The following is a 13,501-nucleotide window of genomic DNA, read 5'->3' on the forward strand; positions in this document are numbered from 1 at the left end:
CAAGTTTGCGGGTAAAAAAATATTATAAATTAAGATGTTTTAGACTTTATTGTTTTTGTAACACATTATGTTAATTGTATCCAAAATTATTGATGATCGCTGTGTACGGTGCCGTTGCTTTGGCAACTGCTTCGCCAGCTTGCTTAGTAATTTTCTGCAAAACAAAAATGCAATGCTCGAGTATTCGCATACATGAAAAAATTCTTTGGAAAGAAGAGAGGTGCAAAGTACGGTCACTGATATAGGCTGCATTCCGATATTCACTGTCAGCAACTTTCAGTACTGAAAATCTGTAGTATACGTGACGTAAAATATAGATTTGCAGTACTGACAGTGAATATCGGAATGCAGCCATAATCAAATCTTGGATGTGTTAGTTACCTTCAATTTATTCCTCTTTTGAACTTCGAGGATAGCTCTGACACGTCTCTTGTTCTCCAACGTGCGAACCACACCCTTGTACTTCCAGCCAACTTCGTGAGACAATCTACCCACGTGACAGTACTAAAAATCGGAACAAATCACGTTAGCATCCGTGCTTCAATATTGCGGCAAGACTATTTTGCATAAAATTTCATAACTCAGTTCAAAATTTCACCATAAAAGTCAAGCTGACTCAGACGCAAATTACCTTACCATCATTGTTCTCCCGAAAAATAAGAAATCCAAGCAAGAATCTAAGCAAATTCAAATGTACGTAATACATCTTACCTTTCTGCCTGGTTTGAGACACATCACTCTCATAGCACCAGGTACAACGACACGCTTCCTGCGGTCGTATGGTGGTGGACAGCCTTCGTAAACCTTCAGTCGTCTGAGAGCGTCCTTGCCTCTTTGTGTCTTGTGTGGGATCATGCCTGTAAAACGAGTGTTTTTAATATCTCCTTTTGCACTTGCTATATTATAAGATAGCGTATGCTATCTTAGCGTCATAAAAAGTAATTATTTTCATTACCAATTCAAATAATGTAGGTAAGTGTGTTTGATAATCATGTACAATATTCTTATTTCATATAGCGCCAATATAATTTCATCAGCTATACATACCACGAACTGTTTTCCAAAAGATCTTGCTTGGCGCTCGGAAGTGGAACGGACCACGTGCAGGGTTTACGTTACATCTCTTACGCAGAAAAGACATGAACTTTAATTTGTTCCTACAAATGAAAAAATGTACACATTATGTATCCATATTGTCTCAATATTACGGCAAGATTGCAGAAAATTTCACGATTCAGTTTAAAGTTCCATCAAAGTCGTGCAGACTATAACTTCAGACGCAAATTACCATACCATCATTATATGTTGTTTCTCTCAATACTGGATAATAAAATATATGTGAAAGTAGATTTAAAAATTACTAGATAATATTAATGGTATCTACAATTGCCCACGCAATATTTTCTTACGTGACGAAGTAAAATAGCACAAAGTGGTAAAAGTAACATATGCTATTATTTATTCTTGTACAATAAAACAGTAAATATATTACATTAAAATCAAATATATAAAATTGAATTTTATAATTATTGTAATTACTATTGGTTTTGTTTTGATCCGAACATATCGATCATTTCAAACAAGATATCGCTAAGCAATGAGGCCTTTACAAACCTGAAAAAGTTACCGCTAATGTTGAGTTGTTCGCTGCGTACGACAATAACCTTGTTGCCTTGCAGGATGGTCTTGGCAACGATAGCAGCCAATCGCCCAAGTAAATGGCCGCGGCCATCTATTAATATTGGCTGAAATAACAATGTTTTTAATATCTCTTTTTGCACTTGCTATATTATAAGATAGCTATAGCATAAGTAATCTTAGCATCATAAAAAGTAATTCTTTTCATTACCAATTCAAATAATGTAGGTAAGTGTGTTTGATAATCATGTGCAATATTCTTATTAATCTCTATTACAGGAATTGAAAATTGACGATTGTACGGTGCGCGTGATTCTCGCTGCTTCGATAATACTCCATTGAAGTGATATGCAAAAGAATCACGATATACGCGGTGTACATTTTGAAATGCGTAAATATCACATTGAGGAAAGTTAAAGCGTCAGTCTGGAATTTGTGCCGTTCGACGTGCACGACGCGTTTTGGTTTCCGCGTGGAAAATACGGTTATCTCCGAATGGCCAAAACGCTGCCAGAGACACGTGCGCGACAGGCAGTGGCAAAGCGGATTTATTTTCGGTAATAGCGGAGTTTTCGAGGAGCATTAAAGGAACTCGCGTGATACTCCGCATGTTGAGCAATCGCAATCGCATACATGCACCACGCACAAGAGCTACTTTAAACTGTCTGAAATATCGAATCTCTGGATACGAACCTTCTCGCTGAAGCCCGTCATCTTGCTGGCTTACCGGAAAGGAGAAAGGAGTCACGCAATTAGAGAGGCACGCGTCGTCGCCACGCGTCGCGAGCCTCTACCGGAAGAACTGGAACTGGGAAGAACTATGGCTATGGCGCGCGCAGAGTAGCCAACGTTAAAAAATTTGTTTTTGCTGCGTGACCTATGGGAAAAATTTCCCTAAAATTAGGGCCGGTATCACGGATTTCTATAATCTGTGCCGGTATCACAGTCTCCGATTAATGGAGGATTCACATTGCGTCCGATCACGTCCGATGTTCGACGTACGACGATCCGACATCCAATAACGGAATTTATTATTAGAGACAAAAATTTCCTATTGGATGTCGGATCGTCGTACGTCGAACATGTAAAAGGATTTTGCGATCTGTGAAGCCGTTTCAAAGAGAACGAGCTTTGACAGATATGTGGTACATACAGGATGCCTCGTTATTTAGGCATTTAAAAATTTTTTCAATTATCACTAATTTTTTTATATTTCCACTCTTCATTAGTACCTATAATTTAGTTCTGTAAAAGGATTTTGCGGTCTATAAAGTCGTTTCAAAGAACGAGCTTTGACAGATATGGAGATATGTCGTGGGCCCGATTCTCTATCGACAAACGTATGCGTAAACTCTGCTCTAATAGAAAAGCTGCAAGCTTATTGGCTAAAAACTGTGCGATAGAGCCAATCAATTTGCAGCCTTTCTGTTAGAGCAGAGTTTGCGCATACGTTTCTCGTTAGAAAATCGGGCCCCAGATCACTCGTTAGACAAGGACAGTTATTTCTCGCGTATTATTCCTTTGTATGTAATTTGCATGCACCCATTTATTGCATAATATTGCAAATGTGTGTATAAATTTAGGCATTGATTCATACACTTACATCGGATAATCGAAAACAATTTGGCATTATTGATTTCTATCGGGAAGGAATAGAACAGAATAAGTACACTACAAGTATATGTGTAAATGCATTTATTTAACAAGAAAATTGGAATTACAAAAGGTTGTTTTTAGGCTATAAATTTAGAAGACCGTTTTACGTTAACTTCGATAGAAATATACTGCTGCGAATTTTTCTAAGTGATATAAATTCGATGCCCGCAAAATGGCTTTGCCATTACAATTTTTTTTTATTTTTATAATAATATATTGAAAAGTTAAATTAGGCACTTAAGGAAATATTAGATACAATAGATGATCGTGTAATATATTACAAAAAGATATATATAGTCGAATATCACATCAAAATTAAGATCTTTTCATCAGTCATTTCATCAGCCGAAGGAATATTGCAAATCATACACATGAGGCAAAATACATGTACATTTACTTCATATCTCACGTTTATCTTGCAAATTAACGGATGTTACTTGTTATTTATATTTTATTCGTGTTTATTTGATGTTGAAGTAATCGTGATAATAATTTACTTGTTATATTGCAGACACAACCTTATTTCTCGTACATCATTTTCAAGAACACCATTACACATATGCTCTATGTTTTTTTTTTAAATAAAGATTAATCAGTAGAAAACTGAATTAATAAAGGAATGGAAATAGTATATCTCCCTTCAGCAAATAAAGAAAAGTATCAAGCTTGAGTGTTTCTTCTAACCAAGGATTATTGTGTGAAAAATTGTTAATACAATGTTAGTGAAAAATTAACATATTTAAACTTAATTAAATGTTACTTGTTTTCGATGTTAATAATTAATGCAGGAAATAACTTTATTTTGAGACAATTTTTGTTGACAAATGTCTTTTAATAAAATTGATAATTTAGTTCTGCCAATTCACGAATATATGATTGTGTAACTATTAATTTATGAAAAAAATAAAATTGATCAAAGAATGAAGAAGCACTTTGTTGAGAAGTAAAGATTACATATATTCATTTATATTGAAAAACTTGCTTGTAGCTTTTCGACTTTTAACGAATTAGAAATCTTTACTCTAGCTTTTACGTATATGTATATCGTCGATTTATGTCCCGATTCGGGATTAAGTTATAAATCATCCCACTGACATAAAGACATATTTTTGCTAATTTTAGAACAGTTACCAGAATTTAGGAAATTTTATAATCCTTTTAAAAGAAACACAGTCTTGCTTACCACTATGGCTGCGTTCGGGGAGACGCTATTAGCGCTGACAACGTCATTCTGTCTCTGTTACTTACTGAAAGTTGAACAAGGACAGAGCACGCTCATAGCGCTAAAAGCGCGCTCCCCGAACCCAGCCTATATCAGTCATCCATTGACTTTATATCTGAACAATATTATAAACGTAATAATTAATTTTTTTCGAATTTGCAACATTTTTTTTCATTTTTATTAAGCCTTTTATGTTTTTAATATTTTTGCAAAAGATAATACTAAAAGTTTATATATTTTCCATAATTCTACGCTCATGTGTATTTTTTTATTTTTTTTTTTTTTTAGAAATAGCAACTAGAAAAATAAGTATACTACTTCCTTCTTTTTTTTATTTTTTTTTTTATATGTAGTACTATAGAATATTATTTTAATATCAAATGCTCATTTTTTTATGGCTACTAATTTATAGTTTGAAACATTTTAAAATTAAGAATATATTAATAACTATTTTTTTGTACCTGATAATCATTTTGTCACAGACAAAATTTCATTATTCTTCTTTACCTTTTTCATGTATTTAATAAGTGATTGTTCATAATATCACGCGATGTACGATCGTATTAACGATAATTACGATAGTCGCACATAAGACACCATATATTATATATTCATTAATATTAAACGAATAAAATTTACGTATGAGATAATGAATAATATACATTGAAGAAATCACGTTGAATAATTTTGATGTAACAATCATTACTTACTCATTGCTATGCTGTAATCGTGCAACTATTTAATTATCTACAAAGAAATTGACTAAAATGCAAAAAAATATTTCATTTTTATATAAAAGATCAGATGTACAAATATCATTCTTCTCTTAACTTTAATATTGCAATACGTGCAATGAAGTTTGTGATTTATATTAAAGCTACAATCAGTTAGGCTTGCTTAGATCTCTCTAAATCTTTAACCAGATAATGGCGAAATAAATTCGCGATTAGATAATTGAATAGTTACATGATCACAGCATAGTAATTACTATTGTTGCGTCAAAATTATTCAATGTGATTTTTCCAGAATACATTGTGCATATTGCTCATTACCTCTTACATGAGCTGTTCATCTAATATCAATGAATCTAAAACATCTGGTGCCTTGTAGGCTATTAAAATTATCGTTAACACGATCTCTACCACGTAATATTATGAACAATGACTTATAAAAGAAAAGACAAAGAAATTAAAAAATAGCGAAAAATAACGAAATTTCGCCTGTGACCTTAAAAAATAATCAGATGCAAAAAAATATTCATCGACATATTCTTAATTGAGAATGTTTCAAACTATAGATTGCTAGCCATATCCCCAAAAATGAGCATCTGATATTCAAATAATTTCTATGGCATTACGCGCTGCAAAGTTTTTCATCTAATGCTTTGCGGCCTCGTTAAAGATTTAGAGAAATCTAAGCAAGCCCAACTGTTTGTAGCTTTAATATAAATTATAAACTTTATTGCACATATTGCAATTTTAAAGTTTGAATAAAATTGATATATCTGTGTGTTCAACCTTTCACATCAAAATGAAATATTTTTTTGCATGTTAGTAAGTGCAGATAGTTAACATTTCTTTCGGGATGTTACATGTACAGTTAGTAACAAGTTACATACGCATTACTAACTACATACGTAACATCCTGATTGTGTATTTGTGATTTCCAAATCCTCCACAAAAGGAAAAAATAGGATATTAAACGGAGGACACATTTATACCTTGCCAATATTACAAATTATTTCAAAATAAGGCCTAATATCACAAGGTACTAAACACGTCACATAAGACGACCTTATCATTCTTCGTCACTTATCGTTAGCCCCCAATCGGTACCAATCATCATCAGACGCATCTCGTCAAACACATCACTTAAACTATATCTTCGTTTCAGTCTTGTATACGTAATATTTAATATGAATATAATTTTAGAGAACATGTCCGGATCATAGACCGATCTAGCTGTGTTAGTCAAGTCAAATGGCTCTATAATATTGCAATAGTGTAGATAAATGTCATGAAAAGTAATATTTTCGAGTATTTTTTACTTCAATATAAAGAATATTCATTTACCTTCGATACATAGATACTTCCATTGGTAAGGATCATTTTTGGACGATTGCACCATACGACATTCTTCTTTTGGTATTTTGCTTGCTAAACGTACGGATATCGCATATTGGCTGAAGCTAATTTAATGGCAAGAGTTAAATGTCTGTCTATCAAAGTATCATCTGTATAGATATTCTATATTGTTTATATTTGAAGTTACTTACTCAAATTCAACATAGTATTTGAAAAATTCAAATAGTAATTCCCCAAGAGATTGATGATTCTCAGGCAAACGATTGGACGGTGGAATATTCAAATCCTCATGAATATTGATATTATAAATATCCGCATCCGGCCTAAATTTGTTTGCAAATATTGAATGCAAACATGGCAGAACAGGAGGATTGGTCCCACCTATTGAAGCAATACTCATATTCTAATATTGCAGAATAATCGGAACGCAAAAGAGAAACCGCAATAAAAAGTTTGTGGCATACATACATTGTAAGAAATGTATAACCATGAGGACTAAAGAGTAACTGGACAATGTCCTACATTTTGGATTATTGATATTATGCCATTGAGCCCAAAGTTTAACGACGAGCGCTAATGGTTTTACTCTCCAGTCAACTATAAAGAACATTTATATAAATAGTGATTAAAATATTTTTTTCAATACATATATACTTTCAAATATATGCGTACACAAAAGTTATTATTAAACTTACGTTTTGAATAACAATACAGTAGATGCGCGTTCTTGATGCAAACAGAATTATTACAATTCATATCAACTTTAAATTTCCGTGCTACATCAAAGAATGTTATAATGGGTACTTTTGCGTGTATCATTTCAAGTTGGTCAACGAAATCTGGATACAAAAAATGAGAAAAGTATTGTAAAAAATAAAATTATTATCATTGAACGATTGCATACAAGTACATTAAAATAAGTTTTTAAGAATGTTATGCAATATTTATAAATTTTACACACCACTTTGTTTAAGATGCTTTAGCACTTCCATTAAATGTTCTATAGCTATACATCTTACATCCAATTCAGTGTGTTTCACTAAAAGACACACGTCGACGTCGCTATCATTTGAACCAAACCCATTCATTGTTGAGCCAGCCAAAAATACGCAACAATTTGGATATAAAGTCTAAAACCATTATTTTTTAAATATATATGAGTAAATATATATAGTAAATATGATATTAATATGTTATTTTAAATTTTGTTTTCAAACATATCCTGGCAATATTTGACTTAGCAATATTTAGCTATATCAAGTTTTATTTCGCTCGCTCACTCTCTTCCTCTCTCTTATACTTTACCTTAATATATGTGTTGAGATGCTTCCACAGCATCATTTTCTTTTTATAAGTAACTTCAGTTTGCTGATGCGTAATAAATTTACGCCAAACTTGTTCGGACAAATCATCCCATGATGATCCAGTAACAAGATTCTTTGGCACAGAAGTTACTTGTAATAAATGAGATCTAGCAAGAAATCTATCAGGGGCGGCATTACATCCAGGAAACATATCGTAATGCGATACTTCAGAATATTTACGATTTCGTGGAAATCTTTGTGAAGCTGCATTTTCATTCTTTCCTGAAAATAAATTCTAATTAATTTGAAGTAAATTATTTTTTACTGCATTTTATAATTTCAATATCTAGTATATTAACATATATTATTAGATAGAAAAAGAACTTATATATACCTAAATATCTTCTCCTGTTCTGATAATTTTGTACATGTGATCTCGGAGTAGAATTAGTGGTATCGTAATTACCGTTGGATCGTTGGGTTGGATAAAACTGATGTGCAGAGGCACTTGAAATTAAACCATCTGCTGTATTATTATATGTTCTATTATCTGGATGTGTTTTATAATGCTTTTTGCTAAAAATTTAATTGATTAAAAATTTAGATATACATGTATGTACGTATGTATGTATGTATGTATATATTTGTGAGCGCGTGTATTTTAGATTTTTCTTATTTATTTTTTCCCTTGAAATCACAAAGATTTTACGCTTTTTATTCCCCTTTCCATTTTATCCTATCTTACTATTAGTTTGTCTTATTATTTTTTTTCTATTCTATTTGTCAAATTTCTCCTACTCTTTCCTCTTCCCTCATTCTCTCTCTTATAGTTAATGATATAGACTTAAGATATAGACATTATTTGAAAAAGAAAAAACAATAATGTCAGACAGTAACAGATAATTATAAAAGTGTATGATAATTACTTTAACCATTGTCCTCTTACTGAACTTGTGGAATCTCGCTCATCCGAAGACTCTGTTAAACTATTGTCAATGTAATGTTTGTTTGGTGTTGGTGAACGAGAACTAAACCCACTATCACTATTGTAGGCCTCATATTTCGAGAAATTCCTGTATGAACTCCGTCTGCTATTTCTGTTATTCCAGCTTGGTTTCTTTGTCGAATTAGCATTTGTAGGCTTGAAGTTATAGTTTGAGAATGGTATAATCGACGAGTTATTGGATGTATTTATGCGTCTTTCCCAATTTATAGAAGATGGATTATTGTTTGATTGCATGTATTCTATACGTCGTAATGATGGTACATCGACTCCTATTAATTGTAATAAATCCAGAGGAGATCCTGTCTGCAAGAACATTGTTTGTATATTTCAACAAAGAATAGAGATGTTATACATATAATAGAAAGAGTATGTAAAATGAATTCATAAATGAAAAAATCTCATTGTACATAACGATATTTGATATATTAATGCATATTTATAAAACTCGGACGTTTGATAAAATTTGTTCAAACAGTTTGAATATATTATCAAAAGTTGCATGGAAATTTAATTTCTAAATAATTAATTACAGTTTTATGTAACTTTTAAATAAGCTCTTATTTACCATATTTATATCATTGACTCTTCTGTTATCGTACTGTATATTTGAGAAAAAGTATATTTAATCACAATAACGAAAAGATGCTAATACAGATACATTTAAATTTAATTTAAAAGATTGTTTAACACGTACCTGTATCGTACGATGCCTGCTATGTCCAGAGATGTTCGGGCCATATTGTGGGAAATCAGATTGACGCAACGCATTTACACCGTTAATATGCAAAGTGTGATTTTGTGCTGGTGGACATTGTCCATTTGTTTGGTGTCCTCCCATTATTTGCACCATCATTTGCGATGGAAATACAGTATGATACATAGTCAAAATAGGTATACGAGATATTATAGAAGATCTCTTTTTTGGATTGACGTTTATTTCTTTAATTCTTAATATAGCAATATATTGCACTTATAGCAGTCATAGATGTTTGTAGCAATCAATAAGGCACACTATGTTATTATTATTAAATGTATCTTGCAACAATTAATATTTCATCAAATGAATGTACACGTGTCTACATGTACTTAGGAAAGCTTCAAGCTTCTTGTTTTACTTTTCTTTCTTTTTTTCCATTTATATATATTTTATCTTTTTATTTTGCAGTTATTTTATCTTTTTATATTGTAGTTTTGCAAGATATTATGTTGTCTTTTGAGATCTTACTATGTAAATCTAAAAGTTAACAACATATATATATATAATAATTCAACAGTAATGCAAGGAGACAAGACTGTATGATAATGAAATTAGGAATTCAGAAATAACGAGACACTACAATTCACTCTGTCTATCTCGTGTCATCGAATTTATAAATATATATATGTGTGTGTGTCCATGTAAAATATACAGAGCTGTGAAAACAATTGTAATGTAAAATTAATGATTGCATTTAACTAACAATAATTTCACCCACATATTCACCAGCATTGCGTTAAAGAAAATTAAATTCATGATATGAGGCAAACAAAACAGCCTGTGTGTTCTCAATCAATTAATATCAGGTTCTCTAATCTCAAAATTGAGTTACTTATATTAATTCCATGTATACAACTTTGCCTGTGCAAGATGTACGCTTCTAAAGTTTAGTTTCCAAATGTTTTCGTCATTTAATAATGTGCCTTTGTTCCATTTATCTCTCTTTTCCTCTCTTTCTCTCTCTCTCTCTCTCTCTCTCCCTCTTTCAGATCATATACAAGATACAATTTGCATGGTCTATCACAATCTCCTGAAAGAAAAACAGTATTGAAAGCCATTTTGTGTAATGTACTATTGTGTAAAAACTTATTGTAAAAATTATTTAAAAAGACATAAATATAACGGAATTATTTTATAAAATATGTTAGCATAAAATACAAAAATATTTGGTTCTCTACGTGCAATACGTATTATCTTATATTATTTTTTATAATAAATTTGTTAAAATATAAGATGTTAGTAATTTGTTATAGAATATTACAAACAAAACTAAAACATACATATATAGAGACGGAACCACCATATGGGATGTTGGGGACGGACGGACGGAGGACACATATAAATAAATGTAAAAGTTAATGATCAAAATTTATTCTAATCACATGTACATATTTTTGAATTTCCTAAAGAATTACAAATACAACCAGTATACCACAAATATATACAGCTTTTGGGATTTGCAAAACTTAAGAACTGCATCATATGTATAACACATGAAATAAACATTTATAATGCACCAATAAACATTAAAAACAATTTTGGACAAATATACAATCCGAGGATTACCTATCCAGAACGTGCATGAATAAATGTAAAGGATAACGACCACAATTTATTCTAATTTCAACACCATACCATTTTTCTATAGAACATTACAAATGCAACCACAATTTGTACAATCACAAACATACATAACTTCTGGAACTTGAAAAACTTGAAGACTGCCGCATCATAATAAACATTAAAGTAACTTTTGATAAATATAAGTATATCCTCCCCGATTTTCTTGAAACTCGCGTGTATTTCATGTATCTCCGAAGTAGAAATCAAATCTGCTTGAAAAAATTTCCCGTCTCGTCCAGTGTATTTTTAATATATAACATTATAAAACTTTTTAAAAATCAATATACGTGTCTGTGCGCTTGTTAGAAGCCTAATCTTTTTTTTTCTTTATAAAGCGTCAAATTTTTGTAGATCGACATTTTAAAATTCAGCTTATTCGCAAAAAGGTTGAAAATTGATTTCCCAGAAAAATCATTTAAAAAGGCTATATTACAAATACACATATACATATGTGCACACGTATATACGTATAAATACATGTTCGCGCGCACGGGTGATTTTTTAATAATTAATCAATAAATTCTTTACATGTTCAAGCTTTCTCCGAAAATCTTAGCTTCCCGTAAAATGCCAATCCATTGTCGTATCTTCCGTTAAACTTGTGATACATTATCGGTATTATCGCGTAAATAATAATTGTATTGTATAACTCGCTGGAATTGCAAATCCTTTCAAAGTCGAGAGGCACGAAAAATAAACATCTATATATCTGTCTATCGTGAAGTGCCAATTTACACGCACTTGACGGCCTATAACGGAGCTTAACGATAATTAATCTACGTACACGTTTATTGCCGATTTAAAGATAATTGCTCCTCATTAAACAGCGGCTTTCATTCAGATATGCTTGTAAAAAAGAGGCACTTTTGCCGCGTTAAAAAATACGTATGTGAAAAAAATATAAAGAACAAAGAGTAAAGAGTATCTAGCGAAAGACGAGATGGACAATTTTCTCGAGCAAATTCGGTTTCTGCGTATCGAGAAATCAGTAGGTATATACGCATGAAACGTGCGAGTTTTAAAAAGGGCCAGAGAGGGGACGATTCTCACGGCGAACGCGATTCACCTTATACCAGCCCCTTCACCATTTGCGGACACTGTCTGTATATAATCAGTGCGTTTCCTACGGGGATTCGCGCGTTCACGGGGACGCTTGGGCGCGGGTGTCGACAGACACCATTGCCGAGAGAACACGCACGTTCTCCCACGGCATTCCAAACAATCCGCGAACCACCTGCTCAAGTAGACACGTGTGCGTGTGCGCACGGGCCGTGCCGCTGCGCCCGTGCCGTGTATAAGTACAGAGGCACGCGGGACAACACCATCAGACAACACGAAATATTTTCCTTCGACTTCGACAATACGGCGCGGGGAGGGGGTCGCGAGGAGCGGCACGGACGCGGACGGAGATCGAGAAAGCAGGAAAGCGGCCGGCCAAGGGGGGTGAGAAACGCGTCGCGGTCGCGCGAGGCAGCGTGAGGGAAGAGGGGGGGAGGGGGGAACACAAGGCAAGGATCACGAGGAAGAAGATGCCGGTATACCTGGCCGTGATCGCCATGTTGACCTGATCTGCCCTCAGACGAACTCGGAGAAATTTGCGGGAAAGAACCACCTTCCCAAGGTCCCGGCGGGAGTAAGGCTGCGCTCTCCCGATTAATACGGCGCGAAATCGGAGACGCGATTGTGTCGCAGGATCGTTTTTATCCGTATGGTCGCCGTCCGCCGTCGCTCGATCTCTCGAAATTTGGCAGCTCGATGATCGACGATCCTCCTCGCGGGAGCGTGCGTCCCGTCAACGATGAGTGTCTCTCCGCTGATTATTCCACGCCTCGCACGCGTCCGTTATAGCCGCGGATTAGCCCCACTGACCCCCACGGGGGCCCCACGGTTGACGGTGGCTGGTGGCTACCAACACAAATCACCGCGCACCAACTAATCTCGTTGGACGTTTAAATTTTCAAACCCTCGGAGCAATGGACGGTCCCTCTCTTTCGTTTCGCGTGCTTGATGACTCGAGACTCAACCACGAGGCGGCACTGGCGGCAGCGTGATCACTGATCACATCTGATCCGATGTATTATTGTATTTGGAGATGTGTAACATACATATTCAAGCACGAAGCAACGAATATAAATGCAATAGCGCGTATGTATGTATGTATGTACATACATACAATACAAAAAGAGGGTGAGGAGAGGGAATGTATGTACC

General features: G+C 33.8%; 2 protein-coding genes across 3 annotated transcripts; both read right to left on the reverse strand.

The window, feature by feature from the left end:
* Nucleotides 1–29: 29 nt before the first annotated feature.
* Nucleotides 30–2,428, reverse strand: Rpl13a (ribosomal protein L13A). The gene is made up of 6 exons (XM_077426313.1): nucleotides 2,332–2,428; nucleotides 1,615–1,745; nucleotides 1,048–1,157; nucleotides 712–857; nucleotides 382–504; nucleotides 30–154 (listed from the first exon to the last, which is right to left on the reverse strand). Exons 1-6 carry the CDS (start codon nucleotides 2,350–2,352, stop codon nucleotides 71–73), a joined length of 615 nt encoding a protein of 204 aa, XP_077282439.1. The 5' UTR covers nucleotides 2,353–2,428; the 3' UTR covers nucleotides 30–70.
* An 890-nt stretch (nucleotides 2,429–3,318) lies between these two features.
* LOC143893540 (poly(A) RNA polymerase gld-2 homolog A) lies at nucleotides 3,319–13,309 on the reverse strand. 2 transcript variants are annotated; one of them, XR_013255839.1, is made up of 12 exons: nucleotides 12,832–13,309; nucleotides 9,605–10,697; nucleotides 8,831–9,213; nucleotides 8,299–8,480; nucleotides 7,906–8,186; nucleotides 7,562–7,730; nucleotides 7,296–7,439; nucleotides 7,069–7,197; nucleotides 6,792–6,981; nucleotides 6,589–6,704; nucleotides 4,604–6,501; nucleotides 3,319–4,479 (listed from the first exon to the last, which is right to left on the reverse strand). XR_013255839.1 is itself a non-coding variant. In XM_077399047.1 (12 exons), exons 3-12 carry the CDS (start codon nucleotides 9,788–9,790, stop codon nucleotides 6,314–6,316), a joined length of 1,968 nt encoding a protein of 655 aa, XP_077255173.1. In that variant the 5' UTR covers nucleotides 9,791–10,144; nucleotides 10,500–10,697; nucleotides 12,832–13,309; the 3' UTR covers nucleotides 3,319–6,313. The 2 variants fall into 2 exon arrangements, 1 of the variants encoding a protein (XP_077255173.1); XM_077399047.1 differs by having other exon boundaries at nucleotides 3,319–6,501; nucleotides 9,605–10,144; nucleotides 10,500–10,697.
* Nucleotides 13,310–13,501: the final 192 nt, after the last annotated feature.

This window comes from Temnothorax americanus, unplaced genomic scaffold (assembly GCF_048541705.1).
Source record: "Temnothorax americanus isolate GAGA-0224 unplaced genomic scaffold, ASM4854170v1 Scaffold1, whole genome shotgun sequence".
Lineage (NCBI taxonomy): Eukaryota > Metazoa > Arthropoda > Insecta > Hymenoptera > Formicidae > Temnothorax > Temnothorax americanus.

Bases quoted from the DNA above. Each gene is read 5' to 3' on its own strand.
- Rpl13a (XM_077426313.1), bottom strand. From the start codon at position 2,352: ATGACGGGCTTCAGCGAGAAG. The intron at 505-711 runs GTAAGATGTATT...TCCGATTTTTAG, and splicing joins GTCTCAAACCAGGCAGAAAG to TACTGTCACGTGGGTAGATT. The intron at 155-381 runs GTAACTAACACA...TTTGTTTTGCAG, and splicing joins AAAAGAGGAATAAATTGAAG to AAAATTACTAAGCAAGCTGG.
- LOC143893540 (XM_077399047.1), bottom strand. From the start codon at position 9,790: ATGTATCATACTGTATTTCCATCGCAAATGATGGTGCAAATAATGGGA. The intron at 6,705-6,791 runs GTAAGTAACTTC...CCATTAAATTAG, and splicing joins AAATACTATGTTGAATTTGA to CTTCAGCCAATATGCGATAT. The intron at 6,502-6,588 runs GTAAATGAATAT...GCAATATTATAG, and splicing joins GAAGTATCTATGTATCGAAG to AGCCATTTGACTTGACTAAC.